The 21,873-nt window shown below is 35.0% G+C and overlaps 3 protein-coding genes across 3 annotated transcripts in view; 1 reads left to right on the top strand and 2 right to left on the bottom strand.

Moving 5' to 3' along the window:
* The window catches only part of tmem120aa (transmembrane protein 120Aa), an 8,008-nt gene extending 6,449 nt beyond the window's left edge, over positions 1–1,559 (bottom strand). The window contains exons 1-2 of the mRNA XM_008428552.2: positions 1,381–1,559; positions 48–166 (exon numbers count right to left, since the gene is read on the bottom strand). Of these exons, the coding sequence (XP_008426774.1) occupies positions 48–166; positions 1,381–1,458 (197 nt within the window). The 5' untranslated portion in view covers positions 1,459–1,559. The remainder of the gene's footprint in view (positions 1–47; positions 167–1,380) is intronic.
* Positions 1,560–2,262: 703 nt separating this feature from the next.
* styxl1 (serine/threonine/tyrosine interacting-like 1) lies at positions 2,263–8,623 on the bottom strand. Its single transcript, XM_008428551.2, has 9 exons — positions 8,543–8,623; positions 6,741–6,844; positions 6,589–6,650; positions 6,251–6,353; positions 6,031–6,164; positions 4,502–4,650; positions 4,321–4,418; positions 3,756–3,868; positions 2,263–2,524 (listed from the first exon to the last, which is right to left on the bottom strand). The coding sequence occupies exons 2-9, from the start codon at positions 6,841–6,843 to the stop codon at positions 2,390–2,392; spliced, it is 897 nt and encodes a 298-aa protein (XP_008426773.1). The 5' UTR covers position 6,844; positions 8,543–8,623; the 3' UTR covers positions 2,263–2,389.
* A 148-nt stretch (positions 8,624–8,771) lies between these two features.
* LOC103476308 (hepatocyte cell adhesion molecule-like) lies at positions 8,772–18,338 on the top strand. The gene is made up of 8 exons (XM_008428550.2): positions 8,772–8,861; positions 10,579–10,789; positions 12,433–12,774; positions 14,496–14,777; positions 15,952–16,045; positions 16,269–16,336; positions 16,406–16,479; positions 17,080–18,338. Exons 2-8 carry the CDS (start codon positions 10,705–10,707, stop codon positions 17,227–17,229), a joined length of 1,095 nt encoding a protein of 364 aa, XP_008426772.1. The 5' UTR covers positions 8,772–8,861; positions 10,579–10,704; the 3' UTR covers positions 17,230–18,338.
* The last annotated feature ends 3,535 nt before the right edge of the window (positions 18,339–21,873 follow it).

The following is a 21,873-nucleotide window of genomic DNA, read 5'->3' as shown; positions in this document are numbered from 1 at the left end:
ATATATCATCTGCTATCGAGTTAAACCCATTTCCTGTTGACACTCACTTCTTCAACTGAAGACTGAGCTCTTTCAGTTTCTTCCTCTGCCGTGCTATGGTGCTGCAGCAGCTGCTCTGCAGTTTGGTCATTTCTTCAAGCTTCTGTTTATATAGACGATGGGTCTCCTGCAGGTGGAGTAGATTAACAAGGCATTCTTCCTCATTTTTAAATAACGTCTCTGCTGTTGTTGCACGTTCATTTTTATGCACTGATATACTGTATTGTAAATTGTCTTTTTCAATGCTATATAGACATTTTTGGAAAAGTGATGATCTGACTCCACTGCACATCCCTCAGACTGCTAGTTTGATATTTTTATTATTGTCATTGTTATGGTTAATCTTGTTTTTCATGTATTTATCTTACTTTTTGTGTTAACATTTATAACTGATGCTGCCGTTACACATGAATATTCCCCTTTGCAGAACAATAAAGGCTGTTTCTATTCCATTCTACTCTGTTCAGTAAATAGAACAGAGTTGTATAGGTGAATATACATATTTTTGTTTCCTTTATTATTATTTTGTAATAAAAAAGAACAGAGCTGTAAAACACTTAAGTAATTTAAAATATATTGGTTTCCTAAAAAAATGCCAGGAGTCTTTTTTTTTGTTTTTGCAAATAGTGATTTTTGAATATAAGAATAAATAAATAAATAAATAAATAACCACCAAAATATGCTTTGGAGGGAAAATGGCAAAAAATTACGTAGCCTATTATTTTAGGAAGATGATGATATAATGAAATCTACACAGGAGAATGGACACAAAGATGTGCTAGCCTATATCTAAATTTTTTTAAAAATATAGTCATTATTTTTTATCATTTATTTCAGAAAGTGAAACTAGTATATTTTAAACATCCATTATTCATAGTGAGTTGTTATTTTTGATGAATTTGGCTCAAAGAGAAAAAAAAACAAATTAACAACAAAAAAAAATTAAATATTTTATAAAATCAATAAAAAAAAGATTGCTTTAAACATAAAATCTCAGGTTTCTGGAATTACAAGTCAATTTATATGGTCTGGGCTTCTTTTGCAAGAGTTACTACATACTGCCATGAAATAGGATTATATTAAATATATTAAAGCTAATTCTGACCTTCTTCGCATTTCAACAGATATGTAGTTGCAAGTAAAATAACACATGATCAAATCTGTCATATATGAACCGATCTGTTAAAAAATTTATTTAAATGTTCCTGATAATTATCATTTAATCTTTATCTGCTAAAGGTGGACCCCACCCGCCAGTCTCCCCACCTACACCGTCTGTTAGCTTATCAGGGCAGCAAGCGTTTATTGTTTACTATGGTCAGATACAATAACTAAACAAACCTGAATATTATGGTAATCTTTCTCCAAATCCTCCCATTCCCGAAAACATTCGGATAAATTCGTTGGACTGAACAACATTTCTCCTCCGATGCTTGGAAATCTCTAGGAATTGTGAAATAATCGAACGCTCCTGTGCAACAGTTGTAACCGTCAAAACAACATCCGTGAACGACACACGCTTCCAGCAGATGCCTTTCGCAATAAAAGCATCACTCTTAAGACGCTCTGGAAAAGCAAAACAACTATGAACGTGTTTTGACAAATGCTGGTCTCTGCTGCTACAACTGCTACACTTTCATTTACTACTTTTAAAACCTTGTTCGCCTCTCCTTTCTGTAGGTCATAATTTTTTAGATTTACATCCGGTATGTCGGTAGTATTGTTCCTATAGTAATTTTAAGTAAGTTTTATTTACTAGTTCGTCCAATCAGAACATACCCTCGTAATTCCGTTATGTCTTTTCAGCCAAACAGCATCAGCATGTTATGACTCCACCTCGCATTCACGCCGTAGGAACTATACGTTAGCGCGTCCGCCATATTGTGACTGGCAATATTCCCTAAGTGACTTCTTCTAAAGCAGGGGTGTACAAATTATTTATTTGATCTTAAATTAATGTACATTTAATAGATTGATTAATTATCAAACAATTAAAATGACATGTTTCTTGATGAAAAGAATTAACCATATTTTAACTATATGTTTATTATTTAAATATAAAATAGTTGTTTTTTTTATTAGATTTTTTTTTTTGGCCTTCAAGTGCTTTTTGCTTGACAATTTTGACCCAGGTTACAAAAGGTTTGGGAGTCCCAGGTGTCACAAACTTGGGATACCAGGTGCCCCAGGCATCACCCAGGTGACAAAAAGTACATCATAAAATTCACACTCTTCCACAAACATGGGTTTATTAAGGACATTTTGTACATTGCCTTTTTAAAATAAAAGTCCAAGAATTTGTCAAACAAAAGAACATACATGACAGATTGACTGTGACATGTATTATCATTCATAAAAATGGAGGTTTTGACAAATCAGTGTCTTTCTTTCCAATGGCGAGAACCTCCCACTGACACAGCTGCTGTAGAAATCCTGTGTTGGGCCTCACGGTGGGTTTACATTTAATAATGTATGTCCAGGCTTCCTACAAATGGCAAATCAACAAAAACAAAATAATGTATTATGCATAATTGAATTTTGCAGTCTTTCAAAATTCAAGACAAATGTAATCTTTAAAATAATTTGATGTTTGTTTTGAAAGTCCAAATAGCATAGTTTCAAACACCACTAATAAAATAAGTGCTCTCCACCAGAGGATAAATCATATTGTTTTGAGGGGTTGCCCTATTTTTATTTATTCATTTATTGAGTTTATTTGATATATGACATAAGAAAACGCTAATTCCACATGTTTTTAGTTATGTTGTTGTTAGCAGTCATATAATTGTTGACAAACTCAAGTTACCTAACTTGAAACAATGTCACTTACACACTGAGATATGAATGGAATTGTATGTCATGAGTTTAGTAGGCAACCCTCCCGACTCCACTAAGGGACAAGGGTGTAAGAAAATGGATGGATGGATGGAGTTTAGTAGGCACCATTTCATTTCTACACCTCAAAGATGCTGTTTTACATTTTTTTCACCAGTAAAAAAAAAATCAACAATTGCAATTTTTACTTAGGTTGGGTAAAAATAACTCCTTTTTTACACGTGTAAACGCAAAATAGATAACAGTCATTTATGGACTATAAAATCACCGGGACACACATTGTGACACTTAGAATTGGCAATATGTCTCAATGCCAAAAAATAAACAAAAATGTGTTTACAGTCATGCTCTGAATAACTTTTACATTAATGTTTAAGTTGAGTCAGTGGAGAGTGGAGTACAGAGTGTTATCCATGGCGTGAAGACTCTAAGACAATAATGGCTCCACATTATTAATGACTAATAATGCTGAAGATGGTATCTGATGTTGAGTTTGTGATTTAATGCTTGATGAAAGAGCTATTTTGGTATTTTTTTAAGGAACTTGTACTTCAATTGATCATCTGTAGTTAATATGGAAATATCAGAATATGAGAAAACAGGCAAAAGTTTTAACTTTCTCATGAATAATTTTGGCATTTTACCATTTCTACAAGAAAGAGCAAATCTAAAAATATTTTACTTCCTGTTGAGTCATTTTTGACCACAAAGCAAAAAAAAAAAAGTACAGCTTTTCATAGTTTTTTTTCCATTAAAAACAATATTTCACACATGGTAAATTAAGTTGAAACCATTGACCAAATTGTTACTTGGATATAAAAAATTGCATTTTTTTACTTTGATTATTTGTGTTCATACTGTTCCGTATAATTCATACATGCCTCCAGTGTGTATCTGAAGTAGTATATGAAGAATGCGAGTACCACAGTGCTGCAGCGGCTTGTGCCCTCCCTGGAAACTACCAGGACACGAGATCCTTCCTCAATGTGAAAACCTAAACAACAAAGAAGTTACCATTTGATTTTTAAAAAATAATACATAATAGTTTGCTCTAGCTGTTTTTCTAGCAAATTTGCGACTTTTTAAACTCAGAAATTTTTCAGGATTTTTGCCTAGAAAATGTCTGATTTTTTTCTAGCAAATGTTCAACTTTTCCAACTGAAAAATGTCAAAATCTGAAATTTGACTGTTCAAACTCAGAAACTTCCAAAAAATTATAGAAACACTATCTTTTAGATTAAACTAAAAGCCTTTGAGATATTTTAGCGTACATTTTCTCCTTTTTCTGTCTACAACGGCCCTAATGCACTGTCATAGTTTAAGAATTTAACTCTTTTTTTTGTCTCATTTATGTTTAACATAATAATTTAAGATTACATGCTAATGTGTTAACATCCATGCCAATTTAACTTCAACTTGTTAAACAAAAACATGTCCAATACTCACTGATAAAATTGCATATTGTTTCGAATTTTGAATATAAATCCGACTCCCCCTCGTCAGCCAGCGGGATGTCAAGGATCTTCCGGACGTTTTTTTCAGACCTGGAAGTTAACAATTACGTTTACAAAAAAAATAAAAGAACTCAAAGGATTTTGAAACGTATGCGAGTTTGAGCTGGTCTTACTCTGAAAAGTCACTCTGAGTGAAATGTGAGATGCTGACGATTGCACGGATTTTCAGGTCCGACAGGGAGCCCTGGCTTTGTTTCAGGTCTCCCATATACAGTGCTCCAGGTATAATCTCCAAAGGATAAAGCTTCAAGTTTTCAAGCTCCTGAGATGAATCCACACATATATTTATTTGACTGTGATGGACTGGACACAGCTCAAATCTTATCGTTTCTTTTTGTAAAAGTTACAGAAAAATCTAAAGGTGGAGGGATGGTTTATATGTTCTGCAGAGGATAGCATATTCTATAAATAAGATCTTGTACATCATTCATACTCATTTAGGCTTTTTCACATTTTATCATATTACAACCATGGGCTTCAAAGTGTTTTATAAATATTTTATGTAGCAGATATAAACACAAAATTGTGCATAATATGGAGTGAAATATTTAAATTAAATCAAATTAGTAAGAGTAAGTCTGAATGCATAAACACCGAGACCTTTCTGAGTTGAATCTACATAAAACCACTCATTATTACAGTTATGACCGCAAGTCTTTTAAGATAAAGAGATATAGATAGCCTATATAAATATAGAAAGTATTGAGGATCAAAACTGACAAATTTAAAATAAAATCAGTAATACATAAATCGTCCAATAAATAAATCAGTACACCTTATGCACCAATTAATTTAAAAACTGAGAAGTTTGTTTTTTGCCTTATGTTTTATAATTTAATTGACTTCATACTGTAGTTTTTAAATTTTAGTTTTAAACATATGTAAATTTTATTTTTTCTATTATTGTTTTGCATTCTCCCTTTAAAGTTAAATGTATATATGCATTTTAATTCTTTAACCTTTTTGTCTTATTTTTTCCTAGGTTTATTTATTACCATGTGTTTTTTTTTGTTTTTGTTTTTTCGTTTCATCTTTTTGTTTTACCTTTTGGATTTCTGCCTCATTATGAAGAGGGGCGGAGTCTTAAGGCTTCTGCCTGTTGGTTGGTTGGTATAACTCCAATCTACATGCAGACTACAGTCACAACAAATATGGTCAACTACAATCAGTTTATCAGCAACTTTAGACTTAATGCATCTTTCAATAAAAGTAAAAATATAAAAATATATATTTTAAAGACAGTATGCAAAAACACGTAATCTTTTGGAAATAATTCTTTTTTGTGTTTTAAGAGTATTGATTTATTTATTTGGGCATTTATATACTTTTATGTTTAATTATGTCAGTTATGGTCTTCCATAATACAAGTTAAAGCAGATGGAAAATGGGTGTGAAAGAGCAAGAAACTGAAGTAATGAGGTAAAAGTAACACCAACAGAAATAAAAATGAAACACAAGCCGGAACAATGCAACCAAAATATAAACTAAACTCGAAGCTCAAATGTTTGTGATTTTAAGTGGATTTTGAAGTCAGTTAGCTGCACTGAATTTTATTTTGTGAACTTTGGACTAAACAGATACTGAGACTCCTCCTGAATGATTGATGTGTAAAAATAAAGCAGTCTGTCTTAGTGAGTTTTACCCAGATGTTGTAAAGAATCTTGTGAGTCCTTAGAAATGGGTAAATAGCTGAGAACAGCCTGTAGCCTCCTGCTAGTATTTTAATTGGACGGTAGTAAGATTTTCCCAGCTCCTGGGCACAATCAATGGCCCTACCTAAAATCATAGTGAGGATGATTAACATCTGCTGCTGTGTGGGAAGACGTTATACCGTTACATGGCTACTGATGCTCCAGTATTACCTGCTTCTTCTTCTAAAGATCTTGTGGTGGCGTCATAGATCACAACATTCTGCATGGTGTCAAGCTGCACTGCATCCGGCAGGTAGAATGTACCATCTCCAGCCTGCAGTTTATCATCATATGAAGTGAAAGGCAAAATCAGTCATACAGACAACTCTTCATATTGAACAATCATATCTTTCAATAGGATCCAAATATACTACTGCAGAAAGTGTGCAAAACATGAACAGCAAAATAATGTTTCTCTAATTTAAAAATCTAAACAAAATATGTTTTTTTTTTTTGCTGTAAACTAAATTTTTGAATACAGACAGACAGCCAGAAACATGATGTCATACCGTTTTCACATGTTTGGCTGTAATAATATGACCTGTCAAGAAGTCGTGGGTTTCCTGGGCATCTAGAAAAGAAACATAAAAGTTTCAATGAAGTAATGGGAACAAATGAATAAAACCATCAGAAACCCAGGCAACTGCAGCTGAAATCTCACCAATCAGACAGAGGTAGTTGATCTCGGCCAGCCTCGGCACGGTTCGGGTCTGGTTGAGGAGGTTGTAGAGCTCCACAGGTTCACACAGGATGATCTCCGCCATGCTGGGAAAGACGAACCAGGAACCAATCAGAACAAAGAGCAGCTGGGCGTGGTTATAGTCCAGAGAAACATCAACATGTGAGCATGCTGTTTTCACTTGGGCACTTTTTTCTGTTTGACTACTTTCTGTTACTAAGCAACACGGAATTCCCTCTCACTGGTTGCTGGTGATGATGCAAACCTTAAGTCTCGAATTCATATAAATTCTTTTTGTCGACTTTTATCTAATTTTAGTTTTCTTTAAACAGTCTAATCCTGATGAAGTCAAGAGGGAATAATTTTTGCAAGAAATGTATAAATGAATAAGGGATGATTTAATCTTCTGTACCACCAACAAACATTTCAGAGCCTTTTTTCAGAACTGTTTCTCAGTAGAAACTCGTGTTTGTTTTAAAAAACTCCTGACCACCTGGATCTTCAGCCCCGTTTACTTTGATTTGTCTAAACTTCTAACAGGAACTCGCTGATCTGCTGCAGGTCTGCATGTAGAAAATGATATCAGAGAGAAACTGAGAGCAATCTGTTGTTTCTGCCTGTAATCTCACGTTTTCTCCTTCCGCCTCTCTTCAGTGTTTCCTCCAGCTGCTGGTTTGAAAGCAGTAAAGGGGTACTGCCGTGCAAAATTCACATCTTTTCATGTTTTGTATTTTATTTGAGTTTCTACTGCTTCTAAAAAAAAAAGACAGAGCCAGCGAAGAAGCAACATGCAGCTGCTTCAGGAGGGAGACGAGAAGAAGGTAGAGACATTCAGACCCAGACGGAGAGCCAATCCATCCTTCAGCTGGTAGAGGTGGAGTTTAGATGCCATGAAAAACAAACAACTTGAAAACGGCTAAAGAGAAACTGTCATTATGTCGTAACAGTTTGGAAAGAGAGCAAATAATCTGTGAAAAATCAAGCTCCTGCTTTCTCCCAGTGGCAACTAGAAACAACCAATCAGAGCCAGGAGGCGGAGCTTAGTCCTGTCATTCACCTTTCTGTGTGCTCTCTGCTATGCTGCAGCTAGCATGGCATACTTACTTTGAAAAAATAACTTTATTCAGATTACTGATTAATCCTTGAAAAAGTAACTTAGTTAGATTACTGACTACTTGATTTGGAAAGTAACTAAGTTACATTAAAAGTAACTTTTTTACAGCAGCTGCTAACAACAATGCTCCACCACGTTTGAAAATTATATTGAGCCTTGCCAATACTTAATTGCAAGTTATTTTATAATGGTAACATCAACAACGTGTCTCTACTTATAAAGAAGAACTGAAGGGGATATTATTTAATGTGCCGAAAAAATCTTGAGTAATTTGTGCTCCACTATTGTCTGAAAAACTCTAAGGGGGGGAGGATGGAGCAACAGAAACACTTAATTGGTAAATCACGTTGTTGCTTGGATTTTAATCTGTGCGTTTTGCATCCAGTGAAAACAAGCATGATAACAAATAAACTGGACAGTATGCTGTAAATTTAGTGATTTCACAGTTGCGGTCTTGACTGTTTTAAAATAAAATATCGAGTCCTCAGCGCCCGAGACCGAGACAAGACCGAGACCAAATGCGGTCGAATCCGAGACGAGACCGAGACCATCAAAAAAATGGTCTCGAGACCAAAACCGATCTCGAGTAGGCCTACTTCAACACTGCCTAATGCGCTGTTGCAGATCTCATAAAAGAAGTCTTTGTTTAGCCATGAAGACAAAGTTTTACCTCTTCTTGGGTCGTTGCTGCAGGAAATTTCTCCTATCCTGGAGGCAGCTCAGGCTGGACTCCCCTCCTGGGCCCCACTGGTCCGGCTTGTAACCTGAGCTTCGACTTTGCGCTCACTGGGAGTTTGGATGACATCGGTAATTTCCCATCCCACCTGTGAAATTTGCAGCGTTTTCTCTTCCCAGCAGTGAAAGTCTGTCTGTGGTACAGGTGTGATCGACAGTTTGCTGGGAGTGAGGCCTAAGCTGTGGGAAAACAGGAGGAGGAGACCTGGCAACACGCGGTCGTTCCTATAGGAGTCAGGAAACATCGCTTCGAGGTTAGGCTTCAGACCTATCATACATAATTCACAGTTTTCATATTTTTATTCTTCCATTTAGGTTTCAGCTGCTTCTAAAAAAACTCAAGCGCTTAAAAAAACAAAACAAAAAAACAGCTGGTTTTTTGACAATTATTTAATGTTTTTGGTGTCTGGAAAAGGAGCTTTTTCAGAAACCTCCTGATAAGTCATATTGGACAGGAACTATGACGTTACCTAGCAACCCCAGCCAAGCCCAGCCTGTTACCAAGCAACCCAAGCCAAGCCTATATCAAATTAAACTTTTAAAATCATTTTATTGTTTATTTTAACATTGTTGGACAGAGCTAATTTTTTTGTCTAACTCTTTAGTGTTTTAGCTAAGTCAATTTTTCCAGATAGACTTTAAAGCGCTAATTAATTTGACTGCTTTGTAAACCTTCATTTCAATAATATTCAACATATGAGTTGAAGTTTTGGTTACTGACTTTTAAGAATTCTTAGCTGTTTATAGTCATGCTCTTATTTTGAAGGAGGTGAAGTTTTGTTTCCTTTGATCATGATCAGATTTGCTGTGTAAATGGCAACAAAAAACAATAAACAAATAAGGCATACAGAAGAATACTCCACTTACATGAATGTACTGTGTTGTAATGTGAGGGTTCTTGCATAAACCAGCCAGAGAGATGCTGAATGGAATCCAAAAATAATCTTAATTTATTACAAAAAAGTTCAAAAATAATTAAACAATGAAGAACTGGGCCCAAAAACTGAGGTCAACATAACAAACTCCAACTCAGGTAGTAACACAAAGAACTCAAGCACAAAACTGACCAACAAGACATGAGGGGAGTTTAAATAGTGGCTGATCAGACCACAGCTGACACACAAGGGGTAATTAAACATACAAAAACTTAAACAAATACTAATCAATACAACACCAGATCTTTAAATTAAACAAACATTAGACTGAAACTACCAAATAGAAGAGACATTAAAGAACTGGTCAAATTAAATTAAAGAAAACCAAATTTCCCCGTCCCCTGGCAAACAAATGGAACGGCCCGCTGAGGAGGTTTGCCAGCCATATATGGATGTCAATTAGCTGGAGCTGTTCTGTGACCCTCCAGCAGCAGCTCCAAAGGAAACTGGTAACTCAAAACAAATAAATTAATTTGTTGCTTTTAACAAAAATATAAAGAACTGACAAATAAAGTTAACTAAATGTGTGCACTTCAAATAGTTAACTAAAAAGTCAAGCTAATGAAAATAATTTTCAAAAATAAAAATCTAAACTATTCACTAATTAATGTCTAAATTAATATTAAGGATGAACAAAACAAACAGTTACTATTCAGGTCTGTGTGACAGTAGGGTCAGCTGTCACACACTTGTTGAGACATGGTTGAATTTAGCGCTTTAGCTTTAACTCTTTAGCTTCTATGTCGATATAGCGCCTTAGTGCTAGTAGAATTAATGTCAACAAAAACCTAGCACTTTGGCAGGGATCTGTACATTTAATAAATATAATATAGACGTAACGTAACTCCCTGTCCGTCAGTATCAAAACAGCTAATCCTCTCTTTTTTAATCAGCTAGCATTTGAAGCTTGCGCTGTGAAAGTAGTTTGATTCTGATCATAACGAAGTTTGCATGAATTAAACGCAGTTTTGTTTTATTATCACAAGACTGACTGAACCCTGACGCTTACACACACACTTTTGTTCTGCTTATACAGTGGCGTTTGGAGAACAACACGTACTCAGTTCCAGGCCGGCCTGAATGAGTGACTGTGTCCTCCGTCCTGCCCAGAGCCATAAATCATGCTGACAGTCTGTGAGAAAAACAAAGCTTTTTCCTCAAGATGCAGACAGAGAAGGACGCTCCTTCCAAAGGAAAAAAGATCTACCACATTTTTTCACTCATATTTTTTGGCTTCTTAAACTCAGGTAAGAAACGCTGTCAAGATAAATAACTTGGATATTTGCAGCACAACTGAACTACTAGGCCTGTCAGCATAACAAATTTGACCGGATGATAAATTGTTCCAGATGTTTTTTTTGCGATGAATGACAATGTTGTTGTTTTGAGACCATTTTCAAGTAACATAATAGTAACGGCATAATAATGCAAGAACACATTCTCAAAGATCAATAAACGATAAATTCTAATGAACATTTAACACTGGAACAGGTAGACATTTTAAATATCCAAAATAAATAAACAATATAACAGAAACAACAAATAAAATTAATTATGAGGTCTCTGTTGAGCTGTCATTCAAAACAAGGTATAATTGAGACCAAAACTCAAGACTGAAGACTTTTATCATGCAATTGTTGGTCGAAAGAGAGACAAGAAAAAAAAACCCATTAAATCATACAAATGGAAATTATTGAGTTTGTTTTAATTTGTCGTGCGATTATTTACTACTTATTGTGTCAGAACAATAATACGTTGAAAAAACAATGTTTAAATATTAAATGCATATTTACGTTGCTCATTTTTATTCTGTTGCATGAGAGCATGTTTACTTTCACAGCCTTACCTTATGCAGCGACTACAGGGAAGAGTTTTATGATGCAGGGAGAACAGATTGCAAATTTAAAATCTGTTAAATTTTTACATTTATAAAACGCTAAGAACATGATAAAAATAGCAACAGATGTCCAGTTTTTTTCTCCACCACACCCTGTTGAGTTATTTTACCTCGTCACAATGTCAGCATTTGTTGAGATGCTGGATTGTATCCGAATGCTTGTTTTGTTCTCCACAGTCCGTATCAGAAGTGGCAGTGTCAGATTTTTTCAGCTGTGTTTACGTGTTATTATGTTATTGTGGGTCATTAAGCTGCTCTGTTTCTGCAGCCCTAGCCTGGTGTCTGGATTGCCCTTTTCATGGACTGCCAAGAGGGAAATTTGAACAAACAATGCCAACTTTTGTTGATCCATGTGGGCCCATCCCATAGTCTAACAGCTGTTACCATAGCAATGAGGCTCCAGAGTGACACTGTATGATTCTGTACAGTTGTTGGATAAACCCTACATGTTTTTCCGTGTTTTAGGTTTTGAAAACCCTTACAGATGTGTTGTGTTTTGAATAATAGTGCATTAATTTGGATTTAATAGAAATCACGTGCCAACCAAGGCATTGTTAGTACTTCGGTGCTAGAACTAAAATAAATATGAAAGTGATACTTTCTCACTTTAGTAAGAAATAAAATCAACTATAACTATGCCTGTCGCACTAAGCAATAAATCAATGACAAATTAAAACAAGCTCAATGATTTCCATTTGCATGACTTATTATTTTCAATGTTCATTAGAATTTAAAGTTTATTGATCTTTGAGATTGTGTTCTTGCATTATTATGTCATTCCCATTACATTACTTGAAAATTGTCTCAAATTAACGATAAAATCGTTTATCACAATAACTTTTGGTATTATTTACTGTCCAGCAAAATTTGAGACACATCCCGTTAATAACAACTATATATCGTTTATAAGTGATTTGTTCTAATTTAAATTTAAAAGCATCATCCACTATACTGTTTCTAATGTCCAGTGAAACTCTCCATGCTGTTCTGCAGGTGAGGTGGGAGCCGTCAACATGACCATCCCTAATGCTCTGATCAGAGGAGCGGTCGGGGGGGAGGCCCTCCTGTCGGTCCGCTACAGCAGCTTCAGCCTCGACCTGCCGGTTATCAAGTGGCAGCTCCAGAGGGAGAAGGCGGTCACCGTGGTCCAGTCCATCGGAACTGACATCATTGGGACCTTGAGGCCTGAGTATCAAGACCGGATTCTGGTGTTTGAGAACGGGACTCTGCTTCTCCATAACCTCAGACTATCTGATGATGGGACTTACGACGTGGAGATCTCCATCACAGACGACATCTTTACTGGAGAGGGAAGCATCACACTCACTGTGGATGGTAGGGTCAGAAACAGCTCCGTGTAGCTGCTGATCACTTATTCAATGTTCTAACTTTGGAGTTAAATTCGGGCCATACAATTTGTTCAATATAAAAAAGAAATTAAAACTGGAAAAAAAAGATCTGAAGCTAAGAAATATTTTGAAACTGTAAAAAAAAACTGGAATCTAAAAAGTATTAGTGAACTATTTTTTAGTATCAAAACTTCTTTTCAGTGGTGATAGAGTGTCTTCAGTCAAAGGCTTCTTAAAATTCTCCATAATACAAACTGCTACAAGAAATATTTCCTGCCAACAGCCTTCACTATCCACAATAACTCTGAAGAATCTGAATTAATGTTAGTTACAGTTAATATTAGTTGCTGAATTAATGTTAGCTAATTTCCTTTTGGGATCAATAAAATATTTTTGAATTGAACTGAATTTTTTTTTGTTCAGTTTCAAAAAGAATTTTGTTTTCAAGTTTTTTTTTCTTCTTTTCAACAAACTCCATGACCCCAATTTATTTCCATGCCATTTATGTTTGCTTGGAGAAAAACGAGAAACATGGCTGGACCAGAACCATTATGCTCTACTCTGGACATAAGACTGATGTATTTTCTTCTGCTAAGTATTCTTCAAACATGACACTGCGGATTAATTAAAATTTGCAATCTTTCTGAGTTCCCAAACTGAATGCATTGAAACAAAATCTTCAGTTTCTAAAGTTTTCATCCCAACTGGAGATGTTTAAATGTTCTGAATGTCCATGGAGGTATTCTGTTTTTGACTCTGGTCTTACTGTAGGTGGGATAAGCTATGCTGGGAATCCTGGGAGTTCACTGACCTCCATTAATGAGATGTTTGTTTCATAAGAGACAGAACAAGCTGCTTGAGACGCATTATTCAATGAGGAAGTTATCTGTTAATATCTAAACCTACATTTATTACCTAAAGGCAACCACAGCAGTGGGAGCATAAACTTTAATGTGTCTTATTGATATTTTTAAGATAAAGTAATGCATTCATCTAAATTGGAAGGAGGATTGTTCAGCACATTAAAAACGTATTCACCCCCTGTGATGTTTACCATTTTTTCCTTTTGTCATAAGCAACAAAATGTGGCTTTTTTGACAAAGCAACTTAATTTGAACACTGTATATCAGAAGTAAAACTGATTTCTATAAAATAATGACAATTAAGTAAAAATATATATCATAAAATAAGTGACTGCATAAATATTCATCCACTTTAAAGTGACTGACCCAATTCAACAGATGTCCAGCCAATTGGAGCTTGTATCCAGAGTTTCCATTGACTGTATAAATGCATACATTTTAATTATGAAGATAAATTTGCTTAATGAAAACTTTAATTTTAATTAATTTTAATTAATTTTTCGATAAAGTTTTGTATCAAAATTAGTTTATTTCACAAAACTGCAATGGAAATGTTTTTTCCACATCACACGATTCACATAATGAACAACCAGATGTTACTATTGGTGGAAAAGACAAAGAAGAAAACAGGAGGTAGGTAGAGGTTGATGGCACTACATGTTTTTTAATGACTTACAAACTCATCCACATGGTAATTTAATTGCGTTTCTTAATTAATAGAAACATCTTTAATTGCGAAATTGTGTTTTTTCGACATTAGCAGAATATTGACAAAGTTTTGTGCTTACATTTCCGCACATGTTTACATTAATGAATGTTGGTGTTTGCTCTCACCCTCACCCAGAGCCTATATCCAGGCCGTACATCCACATGGAGGCCTCATCCGTCCTGGAGCTCAGCGAAAACTTTGTCCTTAACTGTTCTCATGAAAACGGGACCAGAACCACTTACAGGTGGTTTAAAGGTGGGAAACCCCTGGCCAATGAAACACGGTTTGTGTTGTCACCTGATCAGAAGTGCCTGACCATCAGTCGAGTGTTGATGACTGATGAGGATATCTACAGCTGCGCCGTGGAGAACCCACTGGGCAACATGACCAGCCTGCAAATCAGCCTGGCCGTGTACAGTAAGTAATAACATACTTTTATCAGTTAAGCCTGTATGCTAGACATGCTGACATGGCCAGTATGATTTTTTTAGAGGGACACAAATGGTTCAAGTGACAAACCCAGAAACAGGAAGTAGTTGGAGGTTGATGGCACTGCGTGTCACAGAGTAAACTCTTCTAAATTTACTTTGTGAAATCACAATTATTAGGTAGGGAAGTATTTTGCCAAAAATGAGTTTTAATTGATTCAGAAAAGTCATACAAATGCAAAAAAAAAAAAAAAAAAAACGTTTCTTAAAGGGATGCGAGGATGGCGTATCAGGCCTATTGGAGACAGAAAGAAAGGAAGAGTAAATTTTCCCCACATTTTGAGATTAATCTTAGAAATTTTCTAGAATTTTTTTTTTTTAAATGTCTGAACCCGAAATGTCCAAAAATGTTCTATAGCAAAGACAGTAAAGACATTTTGAGATAAATCTCTGCAATTTTCTAGAAAAACTTGGACATTTCAGAGCTCCAAAAGTAAAAAACTGGCAAGAATAAACTCAGAATGTTTGAGATCAATCTCAGAAATATTCTAGAAATGTTTTTGTGCAAATTTCTGAGGTTGAAAAGCTGAAAATTCTTTGGTTTCTTCTCCCAAATTTTTTACTTTTGGAGCTCAGAAGTTTCCTTGTCTTTCTGGAAAATTTCAGACATTCATCTCAAAATTTCTGAATTTTTCTCGCAATTGCACCTCCTTTTTTCACTAGAAAAAACGGAGATAGGAAGAGGGCTGCAACATGGATCATTGATACCAGAACCATTAAAGATCTTGTTGCAAGTAACAAACATGGTCCCAAGAAACCAACGTGAGATAAAGATGGGCTGAAAGCTTTGCAGTTGTTCAATAAAAAAAATCCTTAGAACTACAACTTACACACATTCTGAGGGAAAATCACTGGAAGTGTGAATCAAATATCTTCAAACCAGAATCAGAGCACCAAAGCTTTGATAAGCTTTTGGTGCCCTCTACTGGAGAGGTTGGCATAGAAATGTCCCCCTTTTTTGGGATTACACATCACAGACAGAGCATGTGTCGTAACAAAAGCAGCTTTACTGTCAGATTTCGGGTTAGATGTTAAAATGGAAATTAAAATAAACAAGCCTCACTTATGTAAACATTTATTCAGTAGCTCTTGTTTCTCACCAGGAAGAAGCTCCGTCTACATCATGCTTTCCACTGGAGGAATCTTCATCCTCATCACGCTGGTGACAGTGTGTGCATGCTGGACTCCTTCTAAAAAGTAAACTGCAATACTGTTAATTAACCATTATGGAGCTAAATTGGTATCATAAAGTTTGTTAAAAAAGAAAAAAAAAATCCTTTTTTCAGTTTCTTTTTTTTATTATTTTGAATAAACTTTCTGACCCCAATTTAGCTCCATAGTCCATCAACTGTATTAATGCAAATGTACATCCACTGCATATTTACCAATGTTTTTTTGTGTGTTTGTTTTTTAATCTCAGGTCAAGGCAGGAAACTAGAAAGTCCAGGATTTATGGTAAATCTCATCATACACAGCTTAAACAGAAAGGTAAAAATAAAATTTTTGGAGACTGCAGCTAAAATTGATGTCTGTGTAGTAACGTGTTTTCCTTTACAGATGATGTGCTTCCCAAAATGAGAGAACATAATGGGATAAAAGCAGTAACTTCCCTTTACGTGCTCCAACAAAAGGTATGACCATTCTCAGCACTCTGCTTATTTACAGTTTTTGGCTTCAACTTAACTCGCTCACTCGTTGGTTACCGCAACAAATAGCTAATTTGCACTGCTGCATTTTAAGATTTTACCACCGTTCCTCATAACTGCTTAAAAATAGAAAACGGCATGAAGTGAAAATTGTGGATAAAACACAAAAGACCACACCACCAGTTTAGAAATATTTCAGATATTTAAAACAAAAAGCTTATCTATCTATCTTGACTGATAACTTGTGGTCAGCATAACGATACATTTTTTAGCCATATTGCCCCTGAATTATAGTATTTTCACTAAAAGCAGAATATTTAAAACCTACTTTAGATTTGTGAAACCTTTATTTGATTTGTGAAAGTTTAATGAAGGACGATGCTAATGTGTTCAAAATCAGTGTTAGTCACCACCTGACACAATTTTTGTATTTTTGTCAACTCAATTTGTTTAGTAAATAATAAATTGGGAATTAAATAAAGATCTTTAATGTGAAATTATGCTTTCTTTCATATCTGAGAGTGTTTAAAAATCCAGATGTTATTTAAAGTACTGCAGATAAACCACTAAGCTCTTGTTTTGTAGGAACCCTCCATGGACGACTCGTCCAGCAACAGCATTGGGTCTCCTTCTGAACTGGACAGCCCTCCATCCTACACAACTTTCCCCAACTACACAAACTCCCTGGTGCGGTCAGGTGGAACTCCAGCCGGCTCCTTCCCAAAGTGTGTCTGAAACTTCATAAACTGTTCATTATACAAAATGAAGCAGCAGGTCATTTGGTGCCTGCCTTTGTGCAAAACTTTAACTTTGAGTCTTTGTGAACTCAAATAAAAACTGTAAGCATTTTTTTAAAGATCTGTTACCCAGCATCTTGCAAATGTATTTGCACTCATGAAGATTTTTTACATATTGCAGTGTCGCAGTTAAAAACTTTAGGGTGTTTTATTGGGATTTTATGTAACAGATCAACACAAAGACCAGTGGTGTTCAAACTTTTCGCAGAGGCGGTCAAAGCCCTCAAATTTCAATAAATTTATTGTTATGTCTTTAGATTCACCTGCTCAATAATACAAAATATTTATGAAATCTGTACATCATTAAAGATAAAGAACAGAAATGGTTTAGGACTGTTGTGCTACTAAAAGTAATGGAGATGATTTCCACAATTTTTGGGGACATCAGTTGTTTTCTATTTTGTTGGCCAAATTTTGAACATTCTTGACTTCTAGTCTGGGGACAAATAAAATAATTTGGCCATACTTTGGGCACTCCTGTAGTAGACTAATTAAAGCTGCAGGTCATCTGGGGTACATCTCTAACAACTTCTAGCATATTAAGAAATTGCATATCTTTTGCATTGTTCTTCAAAAAATAGTCCCAAGTTCTGCCAAATATGATGGGGAGCAACAGTGAACATCAACTTACAAGTTTTGCCATGAATTTGGGCTTTGATTAGGCCCCTTAACACATAAATATGCTCTAATCTAAATTATATCTCACGTTTTCTGCAGATTCTAACAGGTTTTCTTCCAGGATTTTCTTGTATTTAGTTACATTTCCCATCAACTCAGAGCAGCTTTCCTGTCCCAGCCAAAGAAAAAAATATCCCCACCACTGTGTGTTATTATGGATTAAGGCTGATGCATGACGTAGTGTTAGTCGTGGCTGCCATGTTTTTAAATGTTGAAAGTAGGACCAAAGTTGCAGGCAGGAACTTGTGGTAAGCACAATGAAAGTCTAATCATTAAAACAAAAAACCTACAGAACTTGCACAAGAAAAACAGGCAGATTAACCAATTAATAATAAAATAATAATAAAATAATAATAAAATAATAATAAACTTTATTTATATAAAACCTTCCAACAGCTCCTTGAATTGACCAAAGTGCTGTACAAAGTTCATCCATCCATCCATCCATCCATCCATTTTCTTGCACCCTTTTTCCCTCAGTGGGGTCGGGAGGGGTGCTGGTGCCCATCTCCAGCCAACGTTTCGGGCGAGAGGCGGGGTACACCCTGGACAGGTCGCCAGTCTGTCGCAGGGCAACACAGAGACACACAGGACACACAACCATGCACACACACACTCACACCTAGGGGCAATTTGGAGAGGCCAATTAACCTGACAGTCATGTTTTTGGACTGTGGGAGGAAACCGGAGTACCCGGAGAAAACCCACGCACGCACAGGGAGAACATGCAAACTCCATGCAGAGAGACCCCAGGCCGGGAATTGAACCCAGAACCTTCTTGCTGCAAGGCAACAGCTCTACCAACTGCGCCACTGTGCAGCCCTGCTGTACAAAGTTAAATATATAAATGCACAGCGAAATTAAATCAGTGCGAGTCAAAAATACAACCACAATAAAAGAAGGTAAAAATGATATAGAAACGTACAGCCAGTGAGGCTATATACAGATTAAATGTTAAAATGGTGACTAATTAACACAAATTAAACTAAAAACAAAGGGGGGGATATAGTAACACTGCAAGAGGATAAACCGAAATACATAGAACAGAACACAAGAGGATAATAAATGAATATACATGGCAACAATAATGAGCACAGAGTTTGACCCAATACGGGAAAACCTAAATAAATATAATATACTTAGCATATTATCACAACTTGTTCAAGCATTCTCCATGTTGAGGGTCATATATGGGTCTCTTGACATGTTTAAATGTCAAGAGACCCATAGAGTTCATTCTGGTCAACATGGCATAAGCAACTCAAAATGTGGGAAAAAGCAGAGAATTGTGCACATTCACTTACATGATGTACAAACATACTGGCAACTGAGAAGTTGCTGGGAAACTGGGAGATGTTCAAAGCTTGATTTGGAACCTAACTGCTTTTAAACTATGGTCTACATGATGCTGTTTTTATCTCTTATGTTCTCTAAAAAGCTCTGAGTCCAGAAACATAACAGCTCCATATGTTTATGTATAAGGTGCCTTTAATTGGATGCTCATGTTTTTTTTTGTTGTTTTTTTTATTATTCGCCTTTCATTTATGTCCAAATTACGCACTACTTTGTGTTTCTCTATCACATAAAATGCACAAAAATAGGTTGAAGTTAATGGTAATAATGTGATACGATGATTGTATCCTTCAGGTTTTCATTATTACTAGTTCCTGGAAAACTGCAGTAAAAAGCTCAGACAACAGGAACACCGACTCTAAAATTACACATTTCAGCAGATTTCAGAATTACATTTGACAAGTTCTAACATTCCTATCATCCATCTCCATAAAGGTACAGGATGGTCAGTAAGATAAAAACATGTATTATTTACACTTCTCTAGCACGTGTGACATATCATGTTGTGTATGAGGAAATTCAAAACTTTGTAGTGTCTTTTATGTTAATAAAAATGTTGAAATATGTGAAGCAATGTATGGTTGTGAAAAAGTTAGGATATCACACAAAAGGATAGAGATCAGGGCTTTGACTAGGTCAAAGTTTTGACCTAGACTAGGTCAAGGTCTAAGTTAGAGTGAATCTTATCTTGTCCTGATTTCTTAACAGAGAGAAACAGATTTTTTTTACTACATTTTATAGAACAAATTAAAAGGTATTCTCTTCACTTTTTTATTTATATTGCTTTAATTTCCCAGTACTGTTCAAATTGATATTAAATATTTATATGTTTTCACATGACGGCAATGTGAATTTTAAACATAGTTAATTAAAACTGAATTTAAAAGAGAATTGTATTTTTGTATTATATTATGTATAATTTCTATCTTTTTATGAACTGAATCTCTTTTAAATCTACTTAAGTTTTTTTCTTATTTCTTTTATTTATTTATTTTTAAAAAGTGAATCAAATGTATTAATCAGCTTTTTTTTGTGTTTTTGTTTTGTTTTCTATCCCCACCTTCCTTAACAATACACATGTACAGGCACATGACTTTTTTGGTATTAAAACATTTTTCTTTTATTGGTTGGATGAAATATTCTAATTTTTTGAGACAGGGATTTTGGGTTTTCATGAGCTGTATGGCTTATGGGTTCAGTTGGTGTGCAATGAATCTAAAATATATGACAGTTTAATTTTTATCATTACATTATGGAAAATAATGAACTTTATCAAAATATGCTAATTTTTTGAGAAGGACCGGTATATACTGCAAAGCACAAGGTTTTTTCTGCCTTTTAAGTTATAACTCTGTATTGCTGACTGAAAAAAATAATAAAAAAGTGAAGCAAATCATCAAGCTGTTGGCAGTCATAAGACTGGAAAACAGAGTGGGGCATTTCTTGGGAATGTTTCTTGTAATATAGATAATTGAAAAGGTAATTATTGCACTATATATTTATTCTTGATGTTTCTCAACGTTTTTATGATTTACAGAAAACGCACTGAAGTCTCACAATGATGAGCATCAACAGAGGAAGAGGATAAAATATTACTGGGAAAAAAGCAAAAAGCTAAGATCTGAAGGTGGAAGTAAAACAATCTCTATTTTCAAATAACAACACAACCTGTTTGGGTTTATGAAAGAAATTTAATTTCTAATTACAATTATTAATTAAATTGACAAAACAATTTGAGGATTTGGAGCAATATACAAAAATTATTACAGAATTGATCTAGAAATATTTGCTGGCATTCAAAATAAGGCATCAGTTGTTTCTTTTCAGGGCCAAACAGAGTTATGAGTGGCTGAAAAGAGATTTCACATGCTTCGTTTTCACATGCTGTCATTTTTTTCAGTCTGGAGATGCAAACACAATTATTTAAGTTAAGAGGCATGGCATATGATAATACAAGCAATCCTGATTTAGTTGTGGAAATGACTTGCCTGATGCACCACATGGTGGCGCCTGAAGCCATTTTCACAGCTTGTTTCAGCTCTCCAATATTTCAAGGTAGAAAATATCCAGTTATTGGTTTGACTCCAGTCATTTCAAGATGAGATACTTTCACTTGAGATACTTTGCACCAAAATGTCAATTTCTAGCAATTAGAAATCGTATACATGTCTACTTTTAGGTTTTATACGGCAATAAACAGACCCACCAGAATCAACATCATTTACAAACTTATTTCTAAGCCAATGTTAGTAGAGTTTTCTTTAAAACAAAAAAAGAAACAACACAAAACAGCCCATGACAGCCAAGTGAAAACATGTTTACAGATGGTTTTTATTTTATGAATTTATAAGACATTTAACCATACAGCCATCCTCATTAGGTTTCTTTGTCTTGTTCATTTATATAATGTGTTTCACTAGGTGATGGACTTACATAAATAAATTAACTTTTCAATCATATTATGATTAGTATAACATTCAGAACTGATCTAAGGGGCTTCTGAAGCTTAACTTGACTTTGTAAAAAAAATTACTGAACAACTTAAATAGCT

The sequence above is a fragment of the Poecilia reticulata genome, linkage group LG14 (genome assembly GCF_000633615.1).
Source record: "Poecilia reticulata strain Guanapo linkage group LG14, Guppy_female_1.0+MT, whole genome shotgun sequence".
Taxonomy (NCBI): Eukaryota; Metazoa; Chordata; class Actinopteri; order Cyprinodontiformes; family Poeciliidae; genus Poecilia; species Poecilia reticulata.
This window is presented reverse-complemented; position numbering and strand designations above follow the sequence as displayed.

What these genes read in the sequence shown, in the direction of transcription:
- styxl1 (XM_008428551.2), bottom strand. Translation starts at nt 6,843, where the DNA reads ATGGCGGAGATCATCCTGTGTGAACCTGTGGAGCTCTACAACCTCCTC. An exon ending in CAGCCAAACATGTGAAAACG is followed by an intron (nt 6,354 to 6,588) that starts GTATGACATCAT and finishes GATAAACTGCAG; the next exon opens with GCTGGAGATGGTACATTCTA. An exon ending in ACTTCAGATACACACTGGAG is followed by an intron (nt 2,525 to 3,755) that starts GCATGTATGAAT and finishes TGCCATTTGTAG; the next exon opens with GAAGCCTGGACATACATTAT.
- LOC103476308 (XM_008428550.2), top strand. Translation starts at nt 10,705, where the DNA reads ATGCAGACAGAGAAGGACGCTCCTTCCAAAGGAAAAAAGATCTACCAC. An exon ending in TTTTGGCTTCTTAAACTCAG is followed by an intron (nt 10,790 to 12,432) that starts GTAAGAAACGCT and finishes GCTGTTCTGCAG; the next exon opens with GTGAGGTGGGAGCCGTCAAC. An exon ending in AATCAGCCTGGCCGTGTACA is followed by an intron (nt 14,778 to 15,951) that starts GTAAGTAATAAC and finishes GTTTCTCACCAG; the next exon opens with GAAGAAGCTCCGTCTACATC.